At 41.5% G+C, this 26910-nt stretch overlaps 1 protein-coding gene across 1 annotated transcript in view; it reads left to right on the top strand.

The window, feature by feature from the left end:
- Window positions 1–26910, top strand: part of ADGRV1 (adhesion G protein-coupled receptor V1) — a 265854-nt gene that overhangs the window by 179372 nt on the left and 59572 nt on the right. Inside the window, exon 83 of the mRNA XM_070743048.1 lies at window positions 24503–24619. Within this exon, the coding sequence (XP_070599149.1) occupies window positions 24503–24619 (117 nt within the window). The remainder of the gene's footprint in view (window positions 1–24502; window positions 24620–26910) is intronic.

The following is a 26910-nucleotide window of genomic DNA, read 5'->3' as shown; positions in this document are numbered from 1 at the left end:
AGGTCCAATTCAATATTTGTAGTTTTAAATTAATTTCTGAGGCCTGCTTTGTTATTTTGATTAGATATTAGTGGAATAATCTCTACCAGAATTCATATATTCAGACTGGTAGAGTATATGTCTTTATAGCTCTTCTGACACATCTGCACATTTTTTCATGGGCATGTGGGTGTTAATTTGGCACCAATGTTCTGAAATAGTTGCTTCCAGTCTATCTTGTAATAATATAGATAATATTAATGAAATCCTACACTTAGCAAACGTGTATATGCAGAATAAACACTACACACCTTCATATACTTTAATACATGTGAATCTAAACTGGTATAAGACAGTTTAAAATGTGATTGTAACCCTTTACTGTAGTGCATTTTAAGTTAACTTATTCTAAGAAAGTGTGCTCAATTTTATTAATAATGTACCTGAAACAAGGTTTCTTTCCTTTTTATATACATGGGCAATGCATAGCATTCTAGTTGGTACAATCACACTAGACTTGGAAAAGGCTTCATGTTGACAATATGTTTATTCTATAGCATTATTACATATACAATGGTACTTCTGCCTAAGAACGCTTCTACTTACGAACTTTTCTAGATAAGAACCAGGTGTTCAAGATTTTTTCGCCTCTTCTCAAGAACCATTTTCCACTTATAAACCCAAGCCTCTGAAGCTGTAACCGGAAAAAGCAGAGAGAAGCTTCCGTGGGGCCTCTCTAGGAATCTCCTGGGAGGAAACAGGGCCGGGAAAGATGGGAAGAAGCCTCTGTGGGGCCTCTCTAGGAATCTCCTGGGAGGAAACAGTGCCTCCGCCCTCTTCATGGTTTCCCCAATCTTACGCATTATTTGCTTTTACATTGATTCCTATGGGAAAAATTGCTTCTTCTTGCAAACTTTTCTATTTAAGAACCTGATCATGGGACGAATTAAGTTCGTAAGTAGAGGTGCCACTGTACAACAATGTGAAATCACAGCTGTCAGTTCTTTAGCTCATGTTGGCCTTCATTCATTTCAAATTCTTCTCAAGAATCAAAGATGTCATAGGGTATTAACATACTACTGTATATGTGTTGATCCAAGCAGTGTGGCCTTTTGTAATTGATAGATGGAAAATTTGTCAATAGACAGATTTTCTACATTGTCTTCCAATGCTGTTTTAGTACGGTGCCCAGTGTGTCGAAAGCTGCTGTAATCACTGCTGTAATCTTTCTATTGAAATCTGTGAACTTTCAGCTCTTGATACTTCTGTTCTCCAATTCTTTGTCCCCTGATATTGCTACATCAATTATCCTTCTTCTCATCCAGAGTTAGATCTGGTGTGTCATGCATCAGGATTTTACCAGTTTGTATTCAGAATTTTTCATTATCGAAACATCTAATTTTTAGAAATATTCATGTGAAACATTATTATTGTAATAAGAACTTTGTTAATTGTAGTTTTTAGAATTGTTCTTCTACATGCCCAGATTATGTCCCTCTCCGCTGACCTATTCCTCCCTATCCTGACCTTACCTAAGCATTGGTGGTGCAGTGGTTAGAATGAAGTGTTGTGGTGCTGCAGGCTACTTCACTGCTCACTCCAAGAGTTTGATCGTAACTTGTTCAAGGTTGACTCAGTCTTCCATCCTTCTTCCATCAGTAAAATGAGGGCCCAGATTTGGGGGCAATATGCTGACTCTTTAAACCGCTTAGATAGGGCTTTTAAGCGGTAGATAAGTGCTATTGCTACCTGAAACCTAACCAAAATATTTATCTATGAGGACATATTAGATATGTTCCAGAGAACTACATAAATATAAAGGAACTACAGTCTACCAAAAGAAAGGATGTAAATAGCATTCAACATCTATTGGCTTGCAAGAAAATATTTTGAATTATTTGGCTCTTCCCTGTTTTTCCATGCTTCTCTGCCTAAAAAGAAACAGTTCATGCAACTATTCTGAAGATTATTTAAAGCAGAGGTAAATGCAAATTGGTGAAGTTTTGGTAGCTAAACTTGGAAAAGCCTTTTGCAATGTTGTGATTCTGGGCTTGTGAAAGCACTTTCTATCCCACGCCTAACACTTCTGTGAGCTTCCATTTTTTATTTGCCTGGTATAATCCAGCACATGGTCTAAATCGGTGAAATGCTGTTGATCAGCATTTTCATTGGCTTTTGTACTGACGTCAGACAAACCCTCAGCTATTGATAGATGAAAGAATCCTTTCTATTCCCTCATTTGATTTTTGTGTCACCCAATTATTTGTCAAGATCAGAAAAAATATTGGGGTTTTATTTGTTCATTGATAGCTCTTCGCTTTGGAAAACTATCCTAATTTTCTGAGAAATTACAATGTGGTGTCAGGATCAGCATTCATTTGTATGGCATAGCTGTGTTGAATGGTAAAATATATTTGATTGTGAATCGTAAAACATTTCAGCAATACTGTGCAAACATAATTAAGTTGCACTGTTCCTTATTTTTCCAAACAAATCTGCATTAAATCCTCACAGCACTTTTATAAGGTAACTGAAACAGTGATTGATAAGATGAGGTCATCCAATAAACCTTGATATTGAATTGTAAATTGAGCCTGGGAATTGCACCACACTGAAAATCTTTCTCCCATATAAGCATGTGCCTTCAGATTAAAAGCATTTTAAAAATTTCAAATGCTGTCAAATTCAGCCAGGATAATTGATACAATTCTTTCAGCATTTAGGTCATTTTCATAGATTTCTTTTCAAAATATTCTAAATCTACATAATAACAAGAAGAAAATAAATGCAGATTAAGACGTGGCTCTGAAAGGTTAAATCTATGTCACCTAGTTTAGCTGCACAGTACAACTAATTCTGCCTGGAAATACATTGCTCCAGTATGTTTATCCCAAAAGCACGGCTGTTCTAAAATTGTCTGCTAGTTAGCAGATTCATTACACGGGCAGCTTTGAAGACACAGGCTGCATTCTAAATCTGGGAACAAAGCTACAAGGTAGAGAGAAAGAGAAGATGCTGCTGTGGCTGGAGCAAGCCAGTTTGAGCCGGCACAGTTTAGCTATGACAGAGAGAGTAGAAGAGGGCTGGGGGAAGGGCAGCGCTTGCTGGGAAAATGCATTGCGCAGTTCAGCAGCAGCAGCCAGCTTCTGAAAGACTCACTGTTGAAGCCCTGTAGGATAGATTAGCTCCTCTGAGCATTGCTGGCTGGCATGATTTCCCACCCCACCCCAAAGGTAGAAACAAGGTAGCAGCATCAGCATGCAAAGCACAATTTGAGTTTTTAAATGAAGACTCCCGGGGTTGGTTTTTGCTGTGTCATTTAGCTTCTGCTCCCTAGTGATGTAATACTTTGTCTTTAGGAGTATGATTTCATACCCATCATCTCTTTGGAGAAGGCAGAATCAAGGACACCGTTGAAACATGCGGTGTCCCGTTCATTTGGCTCACAAATTGCTCATGTTTAGGTTATTCTAGCAATTGAGAAATCTGTGTTTTGCTCCTTTTCCACGACAACAGATGAGCCACACTATATGTTCTGTATAGAGGTTTAGGATGAATTCAGTCATGTAGTCACTATTTACGATATGTTCCCCCTCTGGTTTCCAGCCAATTTAAAGAATGTTCTTATAATTGCCTACATGCCATATTCAATTCTTAAGCAAATTATACCAGCAAATATTATTGTAAGTATGTAGTACTATAAAGGAGATTCGTACAATTACAAGTAATGTCGAGTTACAAGCGTCCCCTTAGTGAATGTTCGACATTATGTGAAAAATGTTTACAAACAAGTCCTAACATTATGAATATTGCAGCTCCACAGCAGTTGTTCACTGTTATAAATGACCATAGAGGCTCTGCAACTTTCACCCTGCCTATTCCCCCCCCCCTCCCAATCTTCACAGGTACTTCTTGTACCTTGGGACCTTGCAAAGGTCTCTTCTCTGTCATGGTTTCTTTGCTGAATTCACAGAGAAACGAAGTCTTAAGGTCATACAAAATGAATAGCGCAAAATCTCATACTACTAATCTCGTGTGATCTCGCACTTTAGGTCTCTATTCTTTGCAAATTGAGGCCTGGACATTTGCAAAATGTTTACCATTTCCTTGCCAAAGCCTGCAGGGAGATTCCGTTCCTGTAGACTTTGGCAGCCCTTTGCAAAAAGCCTTTGTGGCACCAGCAGAGCTTGTGAGAAGCGGCCCATCCCTCTAAAGCCCTGTTCCTACTAGCAAAGGCTTTTTGCAAAGGGCTGACGAAACCTACAGAAAAACAATCCTCAAGCACTTTGTCTACAAGAAAGCAGCTCCCTAAGGGTGCACTAAAGGTCTAGTAGGGCTGCTTTTTGGCCGCCAGAGGCCTTGTCAAAGCCTTTGTTGAGGAGAAAGGAGGGAGTAGGCAAAGAAACAGGCTGGAGAGGACTTTGTTTGTTTGTTTGTTTGTTTGTTTGTTTGTTTTGTCACATACGTATTGGTGGTATACAAAGATATAATATTTATATACATGATACTAGTAAGAGAGAAACATTGGTATGCTTATGCACACCCCTTACTGACCTCTTAGGAATCAGGAGTAGTCAACAGTGGATAATCTAAGGGTAAAGTTTTGGGGATTAGGTGATGATACTACAGAGTCTGGTAGTGAGTTCCATGCATCAACTACTCTGTTACTAAAGTCGTATTTGCTGCAGTCGAGTTTAGAGCAGTTTACTTTAAGTTTGTATCTATTGTGTGCTCGAGTGTTGTTGTGGTTGAAGCTGAAGTAGTCGTTGACAGGAAGGACGTTGTTACAGATGATTTTATGGGCTATGCTTAGATCGTGTTTAAGAGGAAGTTCTAAGCTTTCTAAACCTAGCATTTGTAAGTCTAATTGCATAGCGTATTCTGTTGCGAGCAGGGGCCTCTTCTAGTAAAGTATCTTTAGTAGACGTAATGGCTGTGGGTTTTGCCTCCCAAGGACAATTCCATCTGTCCGTCCATTACCCTGGGGGGGAATTACCGACCCCCTTGGAGAGGGTCCACAACTTGGGCATCTTCCTCGATCCACAGCTAACATTAGAGCACTATCTTTCAGCTGTGGCAGGGAGGACGCTTGTCTAGGTTTGCCTGGTGCACCAGTTGCAGCCCTATTTGGACCGGGAGTCATTGCTCACAGTCACTCATGCCCTCATCACCTCGAGATTCAACTACTGCAATGCTCTCTACATGGGGCTACCTTTGAAAAGTGCTCGGAAATTTCAGATCGTGCAGAATGCGGCTGCGAGAACAATCATCGGCTTTCCCAGATATGCCCATGTCTCATCAATACTCTGCAGCCTGCACTGGCTGCCGATCAATTTCCGGTCACAATTCAAAGTGTTGGTTATGACCTATAAAGCCCTACATGGCATCGGACCAGAATACCTTCGGGACCGCCTTCTGCCGCACAAATCCCAGCGACCGATTAGGTCCCAGAGAGTTGGCCTTCTCCGGGTTCCGTCGACAAAACAATGTTGTCTGGCGGGACCCAGGGGAAGAGCCTTCTCTGTGGCGGCCCTGACCCTCTGGAATCAACTCCCCCCCCAGAGATTAGGACTGCCCCCACCCTCCTTGCCTTTCGTAAACTCTTGAAAACCCACCTATGTCTCCAGGCATAGGGAAATTGATATACTCCTCAGCTGTTCTGCTTTATGTTTGATTTGTTTGGATTGCATGATTGTTTCTTAATAAGGGTTTTAAATATTGTTTTTTAATATTGGATTTGTATTTTGTATTGTCTGTTGTGAGCCGCTCCAAGTCCTCGAAGAAGGGTGGCATAAAAATCTAATAAATTATTATTATTATTATTATCTTTGGATATTTTCTAGAGTGTTTGTTTGCTTGTTTGCTTGTTTGTTTGTTCGATTTTTATACCGCCCTTCTCCTTAGACTCAGGCGGCTTACAACATGTTAGCAATAGCACTTTTTAACAGAGCCAGCATATTTCCTCTATAATCCGGGTCCGAAAGGTGGTGTGGGTTCCAGACAGATGAGCTGTATTCATAAGATAAGTCACCTGGCGCATCAGGATGGGGGTGAAGCAATTGTGGGGAACCCATGAGGGACCGAATTAGGTATCTCTGTGTTGGGGGAGGCCTTGAATCATCTGAAGTTGGGGGCCTGTTCCCTCACTGGGCCCCACCGTGGCCTTCCCCACACCAAGATCCCTCATCTGCAGTTAATGAGCTGCACATTTTCCCACGCATTAAATTAGTGAATGTGTGGGTGAAAGCAGAGTGTGATCTCATTCATCTGGTGTGAGATTCACTTCCAGAAATTCTCGAGTTACAGATGGAATTGGCAGGCTCCATTACATCTGTAAGTCGAGGACCACATGTACTATCCAAACTTAGATCTAAAAAATCAGTCTGCATTCAGATGGGGTACTTTGGGTCTCTTTCAGGATTGGATGCAGCCCATGAAAAAACTACGCTGGGTAGGAATAAACTAGTTATTAATAATGAAGTTAATTTATTACTTACTTTCACTAGTTATGTCCATCTGAGTAGATAAGCAAGGCACACCGCAGTCAGTAATTACTATTGTCCAGTATTACTTGCTCATTAAAATAGATAAGCAGCAAGAATTTCCTCTATCTTGCAATGTTGCACTCTTGAGTGTATCGTAGTAGCACAGTCAAGAGATGAATAAGGAGTGAGAGAAAATGAGTAAAGTGTCCCATTGCAGGAAAAGTCACAATTAGTACCCAAAATAGATGTGAGCAAAGGCCATCTTGGGCACCGCTGTCACCTGTATTTACTACATTTACAATCTAGCTGTGCTAAGGGAAGTGCAACCCCATTCCAAACTAAAGTTGGTATCTTCTTAGAATCTGCAAGTTTTCAAACCCAAAGCCCCTCTGTCTGACTGCAGTTGAGCCTCAGCTTGTTTCTGCCTATCAAAACCCAAACATCCTCCAGAAAACCAGGAGCCTGCTTTAACCAAAACCTGCTATTTTTGTCCTTTTTCCTCTTCACAAAGATAACATGCAAATTGGGCCCTTCGGAAGCTCTGAAAGTTTCAGTTCTTCACCAGTACTTGGATAATACTTTAATGTTAGAGATAATACCTTTAATTATCTCATCCTGAAACTTTTATTAATTTTAGCATGAAATTGGTTTGTTAAATACGTTTCACCTTGAACTCCATTTCCAACAAGGGCATTAATTTTCAGCAGCAGAGCATTTTATCTAGTTTCTTTTGATTAACCTTTTATATTGTAGAAGTTAGCTTAAGTCCAAATTCAGAGTTCAACATGGAATATAGTCTGCATTCACTTTTGTCCTTTTGCACTTTATTCATTGTTTGCGGGAAAACAGGATTTGGAAATCTCCCAAGGCCACATCAATCTGTTTCCTACACATATATGTACAGGAAACTACACTACACTGTATTCATGTAGGGGAAAAAACATGCAGTTTTGGTACAATGACATATTACACATAACTTTATGTTCATTTTGCTGGCTGGTTGTACACAGATACAATTGTATTAAATCCAGTGCTATTAAGTTAAGGTAGAAAATATATTTTCAGACTTGAAACCAGCCAACCAAACAAACCACAAATCATTTATTTATTTATTTATTTGTTCGTTTGTCAAACATGTACCTTGAGTTTGTATTGATTGTTTTCCTGTGTATTATTGTGGTTGAAGCAGAAGAAATAATTGACAGGCAAGATGTTGTAGCAGACAATTTTGTGTACTACAGAAAATTTTGTGTAGTATGAGCATGGTTTTGAATGTTTTCAAAATACTGTATTTTGTTTTGGATTGATTGTTGAGTTTTAGTTTTTGTGGCTTGCAAGGATTTTTCAAATACTGATATGCTTTATTTGGCTTGCTCAGGCTTTTTTTTAATGTTGTTGTGCCTTTTAATGTTCAATTTTCAAAGCTAAATGCGAATTCACACAGCTTGATAATATCCATAAATGTTTTGTTTCTTTGTTTCTTTTGCTCTGGTGATGTTAATATTGCTGTAACCATCAGGAGAAGCTGTTTTGTTTTGTTTTGTTTTGTTTATAGAAAAATAAAATAAAGCAAACAAATCCAGCAAGAAGCAATAGTATATCTTCTTTTTGTTGGGTTTTAGCTTGCCAAAGTAGACATTCTTAAAAGGGGGGAAAGTCTGCTAAAATGCTTGCTTTTCCTTAAACTTATATAAATTGACAAACTGGTAGCTCATAATAACAACTGCCTCCCACCAAGGGAGCATTTACAATCATAATTAAAAATAGAAAACAATGTTGAATATTTCATATGGGCCAAGAAAAACAACATACATATTCTGTTTATGCAGACACCTACTACTGAGCTGCAAAGAAATATTTCAGTTACCATAATCCTAGTGACAAAAAACACAATGGGAATTATGTGTCCTTCAAAAGCATTCGGTAGCATGCATTTTTATATTACCTGCCCTTCTCCCAATTTTATACTATAGGAAATCTCTTTGGTAAGTTATATTAGTAAAAAAATAAATGGCATAATGAAACTTACTGTCCCAAACCTAACCAGTGTTCTTGGCTTTCACTGGAGTTGTCATTTTCTTAAAACCACTAGATAAAATAAGCATCATGTCCAAGTAAATGGGGCTTACACCTTCTTGAGGCTATGCAATTCCTCCTAAATGGCATAAAATTAAAGCCCCTTTTCATAGTTTTTGTGCATCAATACAGTACAGTACAGTACTTCCAACTTGCAAAATAGCAATACAGTTGGAATAAATAATAACTGTTATGTTCCCCAATTACATTAAGCTTATCTCTTTGTCCATATATGGACAAATCATATTAAGAATACTGTCCTGTAGTTCAACTCCATTGATTTTACTATTGTTCCTTCACATAAATTGCACATAGAAGTATTTCATTGGCAGTCATTTAATGGGAAGTATGTGGGTAGACAAATTTGGTATCAATATTAGCTTTTTGCTTAAGGTTACTCGCAGTTTGAAATAAATAATTACTTTTGGAAGAAAAAAAGGTAAACCTCCTCTTGGTGTGTTAAAATCCTAAAAGCTCCCCTCATGCTGACAGTAAGCTACATAAAAAACAAGCCTCACAGAATTCATCACAATGCCTCTAGCAGTTCAGCATCAAGTGCACATAAACCATGAGAAAACCAGATCTTAAATATAGTTGCTTCATGACTACTGTGACTGAAGATCTTACTGGCTGGTTATTAAGCTCTTATCTTGTACATCATTTTGTGTTTATTTGATCATTCAGGGACAAAGGAGTCTTATTTTCAATTTACTTAAGAATTGATGCAATGCTGGATGGATTCTTATTGATTAAACAATAATGCTGCAAGTCTAACATTAACCTCTGTTTAGAAAATTGTTTTTATGTGGCCAAAGTCAAATGGCTTCTAAACTATTGATATAGATAATTAATTTTATAAATCTAATATATGAATTGAATAAATATACTGAATGCTGGTGTGAACAAATTTATTTATCTATCTATATATCTATCTATCTATCTATCTATCTATCTATCTATCTATCTATCTATTTCGTCCAATACACAATGATAAACAATGAATGTTATAGAGGATATAGTAGAGAAGAAATACGAGATATAGGAGAGACTATAGGACAGGGGACGGAAGGCACTCTAGTGCGCTTATGTACACCCCTTAATATGATTCCAATAAGAGTATTCTTAGAATCTGGTTGCAAACTCTAATGTAAGTAGTATGATGCAGGTGGAAGAAAGATTTGGTGAAGAAAAGAAAATGAAAGGAATCTGAGAAGTCTTTTTCAACCATATTAACCAGAATTACATTGTAGTCACTCTAAAGAGAACAGATATTTTGGGGTTATTAACAGGACTACAGAGTTGATTAGAAGAAGAGGAAGAGGAAGGCTGCGTGGACACCACAGAGTTTATCCTGGCTTGGAAGGCTCAAAACTCTGGGTTCCTAAAACCACCACCACCACTCTGACCGTGAGGAGCAGATGAGAGAGAGAGGGAGTCTGGCAGGGCTCGGTGAAGGAATCAGGACAGGAGGCAAGGATACCGGAAGCCCATAAGGAGGCTTGTGGAAGAAACACAAAAAGAACTGTTTGCCTGTTGCAGAGCCTGTTTGTTTCCCCCATCTGAGCCTGCCTGGGAGGAAGCTCTCTGCCGCTATGACCTAAACAGACATCTTGCCTTTTTTATCAGCTCAGAAAAAGCCATTCCTCCTCTCACTGGGAAGACATCGCCGGAGTCACAAGAACTTTATAACTGATTTTAGAACTGGGAGGAAACTCTACACCAACACCACCTAAATCTGGCTTCCTTATAAGCCGGGAACCAGCGGGAGCAGCGGATGAGTGGAGAAGCTTAGTCCCCTTCATTAACGGCAGCATCTCTGTGACTCCCCATTTGTGAATACAGTGATCCCCCAGGTATTGCGATCCCGATCATTGCGAAACGGCTATATGGCGATTTTTCAACCCGGAAGTAAAAACACCATCTGCGCATGCGCGCCCTTTTTTCTATGGCCACGCATGCGTAGATGGCGCCAGGCAGATCAGCTGCTGGGCGGCTTCCCTGGGTCTTCCCCCTCTTGCTGGCGGGAGGGTGAGAAGCCCCCCCCAGCACCCGCTCGCCCGCCGTTCGCCGCTCGCCCGCCCTTCGCCCGGCCACCCGCCATTCGCTCGCTGCTCGCCCGGCCACCCGGGTTCGGGGGGGTGCTGGCAAGCCCCCCATGCCGGCGGTGACATTTTAAAACAGCCGCGCGGCTTCCCAACTGAGTCCCGAAGCCAAACCTCAAAGGTGAACTTCCGTGTTTGGCTTCGGGACTCAGTTGGAAAGCCGCGCGGCTGTTTTAAAATGTTGCCGCCGGCATGGGGGGCTTCCTAGCAGCCCCCGGACCCCCAACCCGGGTTTGGGGGGCTGCTAGGAAGCCCCCCATGCCGGCGGTGACGTTTTAAAACAGCCGTGCGGCTTCCCAACTGAGTCCCGAAGCCAAGGCGAACTTCCGCGTTTGGCTTCGGGACTCAGTTGGGAAGCCGCGCGGCTGTTTTAAAATGTCGCCGCCGGCATGGGGGGCTTGCCAGCACCCCCCAGACCCCCAACCCGGGTTTGGGGGGCTGCTAGGAAGCCCCCCATGCCGGCGGCGACGTTTTAAAACAGCCGCGCGGCTTCCCAACTGAGTCCCGAAGCCAAACGTCAAAGGCGAACTTCCGGAAGTTCGCTTCAGGACTCAGCTGGGAAGCGGCGCGAGCGAACGGCGTGGGCGGGCGAGGGGTGGGCGCGCGGGCAGGCAGGCGGCGGACAAGCGGCGGGCGGACAAGCGGCGGGCGCGGCAGCAGCGAGGAGTTTGCGTGGGCGGCGGGGAAACCCCAATCTTCGGCCCCTCGCTGCTGCAGCGGAAGTAAAAACACCATCTGCGCATGCGCAGATGGTGTTTTTACTTCCGCAGCGCTACTTCGCAAAAAACCGATCATTGCGAGGGGTCCTGGAACGGAACCCTCGCAATAATCGGGGGACCACTGTAATTTCGGAGTAGCCCAGGGGCAGTTTGAGGATTTTGGCAAACTCCAGGAAACCCATAAGGAGGATTGTGGAAGAATTGAAGAAGAAACACAAAAAGGACTGTTTGCCTGTTTGTTTCCCCCATCTGGAACCAGTTCAGTATTCTGCAGGCCCTGTTGGAAAGGAGATGTTTCACTGGCAAGCCACAATTATGGGTCCTAACAATTGTTCTGTCTCTTAATTACACAGATTGCAAACGCTCATGAAAGTCTTCTTTAACAACTTTTATTCCTAACATTTTTTATCCAAATTATCAAACAATCATTTCATTTCCAGCTAAGTTCATTAGTTTTCAGCAACTTTGCATTCCAATCTCAGTTCTACTTTAAGGGCTCCGGGAGCTGCGCCAAAGGCTAAATCATTACTGTCCCAAATAGATAAAATTCCTCATATATCACAAACTCTGACAGCTTCCCCAAATGTTCAGATACCTTACATCTTCTTCTCGTTTAAAAGTTCTTAATCGCTGGAAGCTGTGCTTTCTGAGAAACTGCATCACCGCACCCTGGAAGAAACCTTTTCTATGAGAAAAAGACTTAGAACTTGGAAAACATTCTTTGCAGAAAGTAACGACGAAAGAACCTGCAAGACAAGAGCTGGGAAGATCATTAGCACCTAGTTAGGGCTGGGGTGGGGTGGGGGAGAAGCTTTGAAAAAAGTTGCATTCAGAGTATAAGACACACCTGAATTTTCAGCCTCTTTTAGGGAGGAAAATGGTGCGTCTTACACTCCAAAAAATACAGTATGTGATTTTTAACTGTTTTTTTCTTAATCTTTTATGATGTTTTTAAATGTATGTTATATCCTGTTGTAATATATATATATATATATGTATATATATTCGTAGATTTTCACGGGTACAGATACGACGGTCTTGGTATATTTGGGTTTCTTCCCGTGTAGGATTTTGAAATTTCTGGCGACGTTTCGACGAGGTCCCACTTGTCATCTTCTGAATTTGAAAATTAAGGGACACCAAGATAGATCTATTTCGGCCTTATTTTGGCCTCATCAGCTAGCCATACCCACTGGGACTTGAACCTGCAACCTTTGCCTTGTAAGGCAGAGAATTATCCTCTAGGCTACAGTATCCAATCCCTTCAGCTCTGTACCAGGGAAGGGTTACATTTTGTGTCGAATCACCCTGGTATATTGAAGGAACATCACAGCTCCTTTTTTGCCTCTCGGCCCAACCCAGGGCCATTTCCAAGGCAGTTAATTTTATTGATAGCCGACAATTCTATCTGTATGTGTCACATGTTTAAGCTGAATTTGAAAATTAAGGGAGACTAGGATAGATCTATTTCGGCCTTATTTTGGCCTCATCAGCCAAAATACACACACACACACACACACACACACACAGTGATACCTTGTCTTATGAACTTAATTGGTTCCGGGAGGAGGTTCATAAGGTGAAAATTTCGTAAGATGAAACAATGTTTCCCATAGGAAAAAATGTAAAACCGATTAATGCGTGCAAGCCACACCCAAAAAAATCGCAAAAACAGCATTCCGCTGGGCACCGCTGCCCGGCTGTCACCTTCTGAAACAGCCGGGCGCTTCGCGGTGTTCTCCCGAACGCCGAACCCGAAAAGTTCAGCAAAAGTTCAGGTTCAGGAGAACGGCGAGAAGCGCCGCCACCCGTCTGTCACTTTCCGAAACAGCCAGGGGGCTTCTCGGCGTTCTCCTGAACGCCGAACCCAGAAGTTCAGAAAAGGTTTGGGTTCAGCATTTAGGTTTGGGAGAACGCCAAGAAGCGCCGCCACCCGGCTGTCACCTTCGCAGAAGCTGTGGAGCTGTCGGCTGGTTGGGAGGCTCAAACGGAGGTGGGGAATCCCAATAGAGAATTCCAGGGGCGGAGCTTTGACATCACGAAGACGTCCTTCCTGGAGTCCACGTTTTGGCCGGCCAGGAAGGACGTATCCGTGACGTCATTGCTAGTTTCTAGGTGGAGGGTAATGGATTGATTTATGATTGATTCCATGACTTTGCAGATGACACAACATAAAGAGATTAGCCTGTAATTTGTCCTAAATAATTTAATGTAATTTGTAATTTGTCCTTAAAACTTGAAATGAAAATAATGTTTCCATTACCACATTCTCTGTGCCAGCCCTCTTATTTATAGGTAAATTGTTATAATGAAACCTTTACGATTGTAGTCATTGTGGTAATCCAAATTACATTTTCCAGCATATAAGCTCTCCAGAGCTTATTAAAATTATTTTTGTAGAGAAATATATAGAAGAAAACCTGCCTATTTTTGGTAGTTATTTCCTGATACAACATTAGATGTAGATGCAACATTTTTTAACCCAGTTAAATCAAAAGCATCCCAATAGCAATCATATATGTTTAGCTACAAATTATTTTCATTCTGTTTTATACTCCTAACCTAAAAGCAGAGTGTATTGAGTCCCTGTGACTCACTGTACTTTCTCTGTTTGCTCTTTCACCATAGAAACACCATTGTGCCTGGCATTACATTTTGCATGTCCCTTCTTGACTTCTTGAAATTTGAATCAAATATCTTATTAAGGAAGGAAATGTATTACATAAAATTACTTGACTGTCTGGTTACTCTTTGTCAGCATTTTTAAAGGAGAACAGCAGATTTTAAATTCTAAGTTTGGCTTTGTGTTATTCATCTTAATTGTTGTTTACAGCCAAATTGTCGGTAAGTATGTGTATATAAACAATGTGTTCAGTCCTTCACATCTAACTGCAAAAACATCTTTATTACTAACAAAGAACAGAAAGGACACACCATTCTAACACACTATCTAAACAACTGTTCTTTTAAGAAACTGGAAAATGTCAATGTAGAAGACATAGATTGTTTTTGCTGCTGCTACTATTTTAAAGTTATAAAATAAGTGTCTGAATATAGGTCTGGGCAAAATACCATCATATTTATAGTTTGTAATCAAGTAGTAAAAATGATCAAACTTGTTAGTGTTTCTTTTTAGATAATTTTATTACATTGTATTTGTACAGAATTAACTAGAGATTTTTAACAGTACAGTGATCCCTCGAGTATCGCGAGGGTTACGTTCCAAGACCCCTCGCGATACTCGATTTTTCGCGATATAGTGGTGCAGAAGTAAAAACACCATCTGCGCATGCGTGCCCTTTTTCCATGGCCGCGCATGCGCAGATGGTGGAGTTTGCGTGGGCGGCGGGGAAGACCCAGGGAAGGTTTCTTCGGCCGCCCAGCAGCTGATCTGCTCGGCAGCGCCGCAGCAGCGAGGAGCCGAAGATCGGGGTTTCCCCTTTGCGTGGGCGGCGGGGAATACCCAGGGAAGGTTTCTTCGGCCGCCCAGCAGCTGATCTGCTCGGCAGCGCCGCAGCAGCGAGGAGCCGAAGATCGGGGTTTCCCCGCCGCCCACGCAAAGGGGAAACCCCGATCTTCGGCTCCTCGCTGCTGCGGCGCTGCCAAGCAGATCAGCTGCTGGGCAACCGAAGAAACCTTCCCTGGGTCTTCCCCGCCGCCCACGCAAAGGGGAAACCCCGATCTTCGGCTCCTCGCTGCTGCCCGCCCGCCGCTCGCCCGCCGCCCGCCGCTCGAGAGCAAGAGGGGGAGAGATAGAGAAAGAGAGAGAAGGAAAGAAAGAGATGAGAGAGGGAGGAAGAGAGTGTGAGAGAGGAAGAAGCAAGATAGAGAAAGAGAGAGAGAAAGAAAGATGAGAAAGGAAGAGAGTGACGTCATCGGGTGGGAAAAATCGCGATATAGCGTTTCGCGAAGATCGAGATCGCGAAAATCGAGGGATCACTGTATTATTATTTAGGTGACATCTTTAACACTATGATGATTTTAGGTGAATTAAACTTTTAAAGTTAAGGGAAAGGTTTATATCCGTTTTAAATTATGTTTTCTGAAATGTTAATGTTAATAAACATAAAGTTACTTCCATTGTATATCTAGAGCTGAGTCAAAACAAAAACAGCTGCAAGTGCATTGAAAATGTTTATATAATAAAGATTTCTATTTTAAGCTTTAAAATTATCAAATTCTTTCATGAAGTTGAGGTTTGGGAGTTTGATATGTACCAAAAGTAAATAACTTGGAATTGGAAATTTATTTTTGGGATTATACATGTCTAACTAATAAGATACTGTTTTTATTGTAACGCAAATAGAAGGTATTTGGTAATGTATTGAAAAAGTTTCTATGGGGGGAAAAAATTATACCTGGGGAAAAAATAAATAAATAATGGATGGATGGATGGATGGATGGATGGATGGATGGATGGATGGATGGATGGATGGATGGATAGGCAGGCAGGCAGACAGACAGACAGACAGACAGACAGACAGACAGACAGACAGACAGATGCATTTATCATCACAGTAATGGCTAGGCGACCATATAAATTGGTAGCATGAAAATCCTATATTACCAAATATGCAGAGCTGATTTACACAATGGAAGATAGGAATGTGGTCCATACTGGATCTCAAATATCTCTTCTGATTGACAGCAGATCCATGAGTTCCCAGTAGAGACATTCTCAGCTTCTGCTAGGTGGGTTTCTTGAACAGAGACAATGAGGCATTCTTTTATTTGCCATCTTGTATTTTATACTTCTCACCGTAAAATGTTCTGAAATTTTTGGAGATAGTAGGAAATTCAAATAAATGAGCAACTAAATTAGTTAGAGCCAACTAGTGAATTAGACACTTTCAGACATTGCAGATTTCTCTTCATTGTTTTCATTTCGCTTTTATTATTTAGAGTTAAAATAAAATTTTACTAAAAAGACAGAGGTACCATCATATGGTACAGGGGTGGCGCAGAAGGTAGAGTGCTGTATTGCAGGCCACTGAAGCTGACTGTAGATCTGAAGGTCAGCGGTTCAAATCTCATCACCAGCTCAAGGTTGACTCAGCCTTCCATCCTTCCGAGGTGGGTAAAACGAGGACCCGAATTGTGGGGGCAATATGCTGGGCTCTGTTAAAAAGTGCTATTGCTAACATGTTGTAAGCCGCCCTGAGTCTAAGGAGAAGGGCGACATAAAAATTGAATAAACAAATTGAATTGAATAAACAAATATGAAGACCATACTGTGATTAATGTTGATTTTGGAACATTGGAGCATATGAATTTCTATTGTACTTTATGAATTTGGCTTATTAAAATAGAGCCTCCTTAATGCTTCTGTTTTTGTTAATAATGGCTTGAAACATAGTAGCAGTGTCATTAATTTTTGACACTATTTAATTAAAAATGCATTATTAAAACGTATTTTGACCAAACCCCATTTTAATCATTGCTGTTTCTTACCAAAAACACATAACAAGCACAATACCGGTTCAAAAAAAAGGCTGGATAATGGATGTGGCAATAGCTGGAAACAGCAGAATAGTAGAGAAAGAACTGAAGAAGATAATATCTACAAATAAAAATAGAATGACTGTGGAAGAAGCAACCAATTGTAGTATGGGCCTAGGCTGCAATTCCAAAACAACTGGAGCATCACTTCACTACCACTGTAGACAAATTTACCATCAGTCAAGTGCAAAATGTGGCTTTACTCAGAATGGCTTCCATCCTGTGATGATATCTGTAACATTATCAAACATCCAGATCTGCCTATCACAAGTCCTTAGCAAGAATTTGAAAGGGAGACAAAAATGTCAAATCCAATCTGAATATCTGGTTAACTGTGTTACAAACTATAATAATAATTATTATTATTCTGTTCCAGAGAGGGGCAGCATACAAATCTAATAAATTGAATTGAATTGAATGACTTCAAATCCTTTTAAGGTATCTTCTTAGCTTAACGACCTAAATAATTTTTCAACAACAGTTTGTATTGTTCACAATTATTTTAAAAATGTTCTGTAATCAAACACATTATTAGTGCTAATGAAGTCCTTCTTCATTTTTTAACCATATAATCCTCCAGATCGGGGTAAGGCAAAATTGGCTCGTCTGTGACTTGTGAACTTCAACTCCCAGAATTTCTGAGCCAGTCATGCTAGCTCAGGAATTCTGGGAATTGAAGTCCACATGTCATAGAAGAACCAACTTTGCCTATCCCTGTTTCAAATTAACAGAATCTGAATTACTGTTTTAGATAGGATAAGATTTCAATTTTAATTTCCCAGATTTGGGTTATTAATTTCAAGGCCTCAAAATGCTCTCTAGGATTTAGGATTTTAAATTTTCCTTCCATTTATATCTTTAATTCAACCCCCAAAAGAGAGAAAATACCCTTTTCACAGTAGTATTTTTAGAAGTAAAATCCAGTCCGGTTCTAAGTTGGGAGAATGGTGCTGGAAATAAAATGAAGGCAGGGTGCAGGAAAGGAAGTCTCTATTTACAGTATTTTGAAGCCAAAAACTATTGACAGCTGTATGTTTCTGGGGTGGTTTACAAAATGGGATTGAGAGTAGGTGGGTTTGTATACATTCTTTGGGTCTTTGTGATTGAGATGCCTGTTCCTGTACAAGAATATGCCATTCAATATTTTAATGCTTGATGCCAGATTCCTACGGGGTCATGTAGAGGTCATGGCTGGCTCTACAGGCCAAAGGAGAAATGTAAATCCTAGGTGTGTTTGTCTGAGCTAATCTTGTCAACTTTTGCTCCTTGTCTATTGTGTTGATTATTTGGAGTGTCTTTGCTTATGAATGGATTGGCCCTATTAGATCTCCATTTCTAAAGCCTCTTCAAGTTTCTGCTGGAGGTTGTTTTCATACTGCGGGAAAACTGGAGTTGCTTTCTGCCTTCCTTAAGCTTTTTCTCCATTTTTCCTTTAGGGGAAATATTCCATCCTGCCTCTTGTTAACATTAAGAATAAAAATATCTTAATCTGGGAAGGGAGGGCTTCCTTCAGTATGAATTTTAAAATGTTTTTACATTAAATGTGTCTGATCATCCTTTGAAGTATTTTGCTATTGGATACAAAAATGAACAAGCATAGCATTTTTGTTCCCATATCTAAATCTTTGATGTGGACTACATCAAGGATGTTGCAGCTAAGTCCTTCAGCCTCCTTAGCCACAAACATGACCTTTAGCTTTCACAGTCACTAGAAGGCAACCTGTTAGAAAGTCTGGTATTAAAATAGACAGAGGATACAGATAACCTTGTTAAAGGAGGGGGCTAAATAATCTGTTACATATGAAGGAAAGCAGAATGTAACTGGATTGGAACATTTTTTTCTAGGCATTGAGTTTGTTCTTCAGATACAGTCCCGGTAATCCTTGTCTTACAATTGTTTGCTTAGCGAGTCCCAACTGAAGCAAAAAAAGAGAGATGACCTGGATCCAAAATTCTGATCAGTCACCTTACTACAGTAATGTCACCGCACTTTGGGTGTTCATCAACACAGCTGCATTTATGACCATTTCCAGCGTCCCACAGACCTGTGACTGATTTACCACAATTTTGATGAAAATCAGAAGTTATTTCTGTGTTTTGGCAGAACTATATTTGTAACAAATGACAGGTTCACTTAACAACTGCAGCATTCACTTAACAACCTGGTATTTAGTTTACAACCAGCATGTTTTCTTATTTACCAATGCAAAAAATGATGTAAAATTGAATCAGTTACATGGTAGAATCATTTTACAATCATTATGACTTATAATTGCAATGGGCAGGGTCCATTATGGTCATAATTTGAAGAGTATGTGTAAACTATTGCTAAATTCCTAAGTTCAGTAAACACTATTTGTATTTCAATTGAATTTTCCCAAATACAGTGGTACCTCATGATACGAACCCCTCGTCATACGAACATTTCAAGATACGAACCCAGGGTTCGGAATTTTTTTGCCTCTTCTTACGAACTTTTTTCACCTTACGAACCTGCCGCCGGCCGCTGGGATGCCCCACCTCCAGACTTGAGTTCCTCCCGTTTTTTCCCACCCTGTCCTGCCCCATTCTCCCCTCTGGATCTCCATGGGTTTCCTCCATTTTTCTCCACTCTTTCCTGCCCCATTCTCCCCTCTGGATCTCCATGGGTTTCCTCCGTTTTTCTCCAGTCTTTCCTGCCCCATTCTCCCCTCTGGATCTCCATGGGTTTCCTCCGTTTTTCTCCACTCTTTCCTGCCCCATTCTCCCCTCTGGATCTCCATGGGTTTCCTCCGTTTTTCTCCAGTCTTTCCTGCCCCATTCTCCCCTCTGGATCTCCATGGGTTTCCTCCGTTTTTCTCCACTCTGTCCTGCCCCATTCTCCCCTCTGGATCTCCATGGGTTTCCTCCGTTTTTCTCCACTCTTTCCTGCCCCATTCTCCCCTCTGGATCTCCATGGGTTTCCTCTGTTTTTCTCCACTCTTTCCTGCCCCATTCTCCCCTCTGGATCTTCATGGGTTTCCTCCGTTTTTCTGCACTCTTTCCTGCCCCATTCTCCCCTCTGGATCTCCATGGGTTTCCTCCGTTTTTCTCCACTCTTTCCTTCCCCATTCTCCCCTCTGGATCTCCATGGGTTTCCTCCGTTTTTCTGCACTCTTTCCTGCCCCATTCTCCCCTCTGGATCTCCATGGGTTTCCTCCGTTTTTCTGCACTCTTTCCTGCCCCATTCTCCCCTCTGGATCTCCATGGGTTTCCTCCGTTTTTCTCCACTCTTTCCTGCCCCATTCTCCCCTCTGGATCTCCATGGGTTTCCTCCATTTTTCTCCACTCTTTCCTCCCCCTTCTCCCCTCTGGATCTCCATGGGTTTCCTCCGTTTTTCTCCACTCTTTCCTGCCCCATTCTCCCCTCTGGATCTCCATGGGTTTCCTCCGTTTTTCTCCACTCTTTCCTTCCCCATTCTCCCCTCTGGATCTCCATGGGTTTCCTTCGTTTTTCTGCACTCTTTCCTGCCCCATTCTCCCCTCTGGATCTCCATGGGTTTCCTCCGTTTTTCTGCACTCTTTCCTGCCCCATTCTCCCCTCTGGATCTCCATGGGTTTCCTCCGTTTTTCTGCACTCTTTCCTGCCCCATTCTCCCCTCTGGATCTCCATGGGTTTCCTCCGTTTTTCTCCACTCTTTCCTCCCCCTTCTCCCCTCTGGATCTCCATGGGTTTCTCCATTTTTCTCCACTCTTTCCTGCCCCATTCTCCCCTCTGGATCTCCATGGGTTTCCTCCGTTTTTCTCCACTCTTTCCTCCCCCTTCTCCCCTCTGGATCTCCATGGGTTTCTCCATTTTTCTCCACTCTTTCCTGCCCCATTCTCCCCTCTGGATCTCCATGGGTTTCCCTCCCTCCACGCCGTTCGCCTCAGCTTCGTCTGCCGGCAGCTTTTTTTTTTAAAGCCTTAATGTTTTGGATTTTCCTAATCGGCTTGCACGCATTATTGGCTTTTCCATTGATTCCTATGGGAAACATTGTTTCATCTTACGAACTTTTCATCTTACGAACCTCGTCCTGGAACCAATTAAGTTCGTAAGATGAGGTATTACTGTAGTAAAAGTTTGCCTGTAAGATGAAGCCCGACAATAGTGATGTCCCCAAGTAGACTCTTCCAAACTCTTGCTTTGCCATAATAAATTCCCCTAAGCCAGTGCTTCTAAAATACTGGGGTGGGGCCCCGGGGGGTAAAGAGCGATGTGTGATCCCAGGAAATGTGTGTGGGGGGGGGAGTAGGGGTTTCTTTGCACCGAACAATAGCACACAGCACAGAGCAGGAGATATGAAGTGCAGATAACAAACCCTTAAGAGACACCATGGAAAACGAATGAAAAGAAAGGGGAAGAGAGAGACAGAGATAATGAGACAAATGTAAGTCTCCTGAAAGCTAAGATGAGGAAATATGATGAGGAAGCAAATGTAGCACTTGACTTCATTGTGACTACGGTGGGAGACAAGAAAAGGCCGGTATGTTTACTGTGTCTAAAAGTTGACAGTGGACAACATGAAGCCAAATAAATTAAGGTGTCACTTAAACACATTACACCCCAATCCTGCTGATAAGCCTCTTGAACTTTTTCTGTCTCAGGCAGAGAGTTGGCGGGGGGGGGGGGGAGAGGCGGGCGCAGAATGTTTAATTCTTCCTAGGGGAGGTGTAATAGAAAATAATTAAGAAGCACTGCCCTAAGCTATATTGAGTTCCCTTCTTTTTACTGTGAAACATAGCTTATACTTTTCATTAGTCCAGGCTGGAGAATATGCTGCTTGACAGAGTTTTCCTAGTTTCTTAGTCTGTAAATGCTTCTTTCCTTCCTTCCTACCTTCCTTCCTTCCTCCCTCCCTTCTTCAGGATAGCCTTATTTCTTCAAAACCCTGGTATGAAACAAGCAAAGCAGGGTGATGGTGTACAGAATCAAAGAGCAGTGCTTCTTGTTCCTCTTCCTGGAACATCTTTTACTAAGGAGGCCCAAAGTAAAGCACACTGCCTAGGCAATTCATGTGTGCCATAAGTGGGAATTGTTGTTGTTGTTGTTATTATTATTATTATTATTATTATTATTATTATTATTATTATTAATTATAGTTGTATGCTGTCCCTCTCTGCAGACTCGGGGCGGCTCACAGCAATAATAAAAACAATATACAGTAACAAATCTAATATTTTAAAATATCTAAGAACCCCTTATTTAAAAGCAAAACATACACACAAACATACCATGCATAAACTGTATAGGCCCCGGGGGAGATGTCTCAATTCCCCCATGCCTGATGACAGAGGTGGGTTTTAAGAAGTTTACGAAAGGCAAGGAGGGTGGAGGCCTCCACAGAGAAGGCTCTTCGCCTGGGTCCCGCCAGACGACATTGTTTAGTCGACAGGACCCGGAGAAGGCCAACTCTGTGGGACCTAACTGGTTGCTGGGATTCGTGCGGCAGAAGGCAGTCCTGGAGATATTCTGGTCCAATGCCATGAAGGGCTTTATGGGTCATAACCAACACTTTGAATTGTGACCGGAAACTGATCAGCAACCAATGCAGACTGGGGAGTGTTGGTGTAACATGGGCATACCTAGGAAAGCCCATGATTGCTCTCACAGCCAGAACATTTACAATGGTTTCAATTGATACAAGTCGAAAGAAAATCAGAGCCCCCAGAAAACAATACTCAGCAGCCCACTGGCTCTTCCTTCAGATGCCTTTCTTTTCCATCTTTATTTATTTTATTTTATTTATTTATTTATTTATTAGATTTGTATGCCGCCCCTCTCTTCTAGTGCAGTGGCGAGTTTTTGCTGGTTCACACTGGTTCACATGAACCTGTAGCGGTAATTTGGTTTGGGTTGCCGAACTGGTAGCAACCGCTGGCTGGCCATACTCCCAAACCCATAGCCTGGTCGCCGGTTGCTTGCCCCGGCCGCCTGCATGACTGCCCGGAAGCGGCTGGCAAAGAGGCAGCAGCTGAGAGTTTCTCATAGTTGCATCAAAAAAGCCGTTGCTGTCATTGCCTTGTTCTTTGTAACAGCTGTGCACACACATCCCATTGGCTGCTCCATTGCACTCCGACTGATGCAGCAAGCAATGGGATGCGTGTGTGTGACTATCGCAAAGAACAGGGCAGTGACCATAGCGGCTTTTTCGGCAGCCAAGTGGCCAGACAACGCCTCTTCCAGAGCTACTTTGCAGTTGCTGCTGCTGGCCTCAGGCTGACGCAAACTACTGGAGGTTGCCGAAAAAGCTGCTACCGTCGCCGCCCTGTTCTTTGCACTGGCCTCTCACACACGTCCCATTGTCTGTTGCATCACTTTGGACTGATGCAGCAGGCAATGGAATGTGTCAATCCAAACATGATCCAGCAGACGATGGGATGCAGGTGCACAGCTGGTGCAAAGAACGGCAGCAATGGCAGCAGCTTTTTCGGCCATTTTCAGTAGTTTGCGGCAGCCCGCTGCCTGCTGCAAAAACCCTCTCTTTTTCAATGTGACTGCGAGAAGCATCCCAGCTGCCGCCTCTTTGCCAGTTGTTTCCCAACAGTGGAAGCTGGCTGGAGGCCGCCAAAAATTACCAGAGGTGAGCTTGCCTTCCAGACTCTTGATCAGCCTCTGCAGGAGGAAGGTAAGCAGCCCGAATAAAAAGGCGGTGGTAGGGAAAGAAGCAGGGATCGGACTGGAGCCGCTTAACAGGGTGACGCATGCAACTGGCAAAGGTAGGGCGGGGCGGCATGTAGGAGAAGGCCTTTGATAGATTAGGCCAGTAGATAGGTAGAAACTCCCCAAAAAAATTTGCTATCTTTTTGAGTGAGAGTGTCTAGGTATGTGGGATCATGTGGGTATAGGCATGAATGACGTCAAATTAGCCATGCTCACTCAGTCACATGATTCCCACCCACCCTGCACGTAGCCATGCTCACAGAACCATAGTAAAAACAATTGACCCACTACGACTCCTGTTTTCAAAGAATGGTGGAGATGACCTGGGGAGGAAAAAAAAGGCGAGGAGTTGTTCCTTGCGTGACTTTATTCTCATGGTCCTGGCTTAGCTTCTTGCCAGTTTCCACAAAGATCTCAAACCCCTTTTAAAAGAACGCTTGGAAACAAGGCTCAGCATGTGTGAGCATGTACCAGGTGTTGGAGATGGGAGATGGGGTTGGCATGAGCAGATTAAGCAGAGCTGAAATCTTGTCACAATTTGGTACTTCTCTGCTTGGACCAATGTTTATGTGTGCAAACCTAAAAAGAAAAATGTGCCAATGGACTGACAGCCCCACAGAGGGTCGCAGCCTACAGCTTAAGAAACTCTGAATTAAGTTTCCATTGAGTAACACATTGCTTTTTGAAATTTCAATTAATGGATCCTTTCAAGATCTTTGGTTGGTAACTTTACTTTAATAGAGCATATACTATATCTGAGAGTTACTGAACGTGGATAATCTAGCAGTCATGCATTTACATAAATCATTCAGGCCAAAGTGCAGTTAAATATTTAGTTCAATAAAAAAGTTTAAAGTGTGATATGTGCATATTCATGGGGGGGGGGGGGTGCTTGACCAATACATACAATGTTATGAATTGTGAGTCCGATAATCATTGTGAATACATTTTTAAACTAATGTCACTATAATTCTCTTCTAGATATCATTTCTGGCTTCAGCTTACACAAGTCAACAGCTCTCTGAAGAAAGTTGCTCTGCTTTGGGATCAGTTACCCACTATCTCTACCTTTGTCAGTTCAGTTGGATGCTTATTCAGGTTAGTAAAAATTCTGCTTTTGGCGTTCAACTTCGTAAATTGGCAATATATGATAGGATTGGTTTAAAAAAAAAAGAAATTTGGCAACAAATTTGAAAAAATTATCGAGACAATTTATAGTTCCCAGATAGCCAGGATTATTATAAATGGAGATATGATTCAAACATTCCCGATATCCAAAGGAGTCCATCAGGGATGTCCGACGTAACCTCTATTCCTTAGTTTAACATTAGAAACACTACCTAATAAAATTTGAAATAACCCGGAGATTAAAAGAATTAAAATTAGGAAAAGGATTATTGTTATACACTGTTTTATTACTGTTGTTAGCCGCCCCGAGTGTGCGGAGAGGGGCGGCATACAAATCCAATGAATGAATGAATGAATGAATGAATGAATGAATGAATGAATGAATGAATGAATGAAAAAAATAAATAAATACATACAAATTGCAGGCATTCGCTGACGATTTAGTATTCTTTTTAGAAGAACTTATGGAATCAGGACAAAACCTAATTAAAAACATTGAGAAGTACAGAGAGTCGGTGGGACTAAAAATCAACAAACAGAAAACAATTTACAATACAAACAGTTAAACCGCTGCATACCATTCATGGGCGGATCTCGCTGGTTACCACCATAAGATCAACCGCTTTCCGGAAGGCCAGTACCGCTTTCCGGAAGGTCAGTAGGGTGGGATAGTCCAGATATCAGGAGGTAATTGGTTCCAGAGAGCTGGGGCAGCCACAGAAAAGGCCCTCCTCCCCAGCAGCCGACACTGTTTAGCTGATGGGACCCAGAGAAGACCAACTCTGTGGTCCCTTACTGGTCGCTGGTAGCTATATGGTAGAATTTTGATACCTTTCATTTATTCTCTCTCAGTAGGTCTGCTCTTGTAGTAGTATTCCATCAATCCCAGCTTCTCTTGTCTTATCCATGAATTACTTGTTTCACTTGTCCACTTATCAGACTGTTCTGGTTCCTTAACATCTGATGTGGACTTTGTTCATCCTAGCAATGTCTGAGTCGTTATGATGACTGTCCTAGTTTACATCACTCTCATATTTTGAAGTAGGCAGCTGAAGCATTAGGGAATCTTTACCCTAGGACACTTACTGGTAAGATAGGAACTATCCAGGATTTGAACCTAGGTCTCCTGCATCAAAGATGACATTCTAGTCACTATGCAATCCAGCCGCTATACATATACATACTCACACACACACACACATTCAAATAAAGCACAAGTTATTTCTGATTTACTCCTCAGCAATTTCTGCATGGGTTAATTCTTCTAGCAGCTAGGAAACTGGCTGTACCTTTTTGTGTCCACACAACTGGTTGTTATTATTACGCCATAGCAACAGAAAAATATTGCTAAAGTTAGATCTGCTGTTTGTATTTGATCTATTTAATTCTGGAATACCAAAAGATGAGAGGCGTAAAGTTATCAAGATTTTTTTAAATGACATTACATATCAGGAATGTACATAAAGAAAATAGCAAACAAATCAAGTTCACAAAGTTTGCAAGGTCCAGTTGGGTCTATATTATCATTTATGCAATAAGAGATAAGATGATACGTAACTGTGATTAAACAATTACAGAAAACAAGGGTTAGGACACATAGTACCAATTCTTAGAAAATTGCATGGCTAAAAACCCTAAGAGGTAGAATTAATGGGATCGTGGTTCTTTGACTAAATAGAATGACAAAAATAAATTTCAGGATTCATCTATCTATAGCTGAATCATGGCCTAGTTTTATTACAAGGTCATGCAGTAAGATTAATTCTACCTAGCACTTTGTTCTTTTAAGGTCACAAAAGGAAAACAACATAATTATAAAATGAATGCAGGGCACAGAAAGCTCCATAGGCTTATTAAAATGATGAGCTGCTGATAAATACCTACACGTGCATGAAAACATATACCCACCTTCACACGCTCACAGTGTGTTATTTAAAATGTCCACTACATTATTTTTCCTTGATTGTATTAAGAAAATGGGTGGCCATTCATTTCCTCCTCTGACCTTTCAAAATGTTTGCCAAGGTACATTTAAACAATTGCCTATTTATCACTAAATGTTGAATTCTCAGGAGGCATGAGCTGGATAAATTTTTAGATCATTTTTAACTTAATGTGTTGGGAATAAATTCATTGTGACTTAATACTTCTTGCTTGCAAATAGTTCATTTAGGAGAGGAGAAGATTTGGGCTTCAAATGTTTTGGAGTTACTTTACCACCTGCGGTTCCTTTATAAATTATCATCATGATGATAATAATA

The sequence above is a fragment of the Erythrolamprus reginae genome, chromosome 2 (genome assembly GCF_031021105.1).
Source record: "Erythrolamprus reginae isolate rEryReg1 chromosome 2, rEryReg1.hap1, whole genome shotgun sequence".
NCBI classification, from domain to species: Eukaryota; Metazoa; Chordata; class Lepidosauria; order Squamata; family Dipsadidae; genus Erythrolamprus; species Erythrolamprus reginae.
The sequence above is the reverse complement of the archived record's forward strand: the minus strand, read 5'-3'. Positions and strand labels throughout refer to the sequence as shown.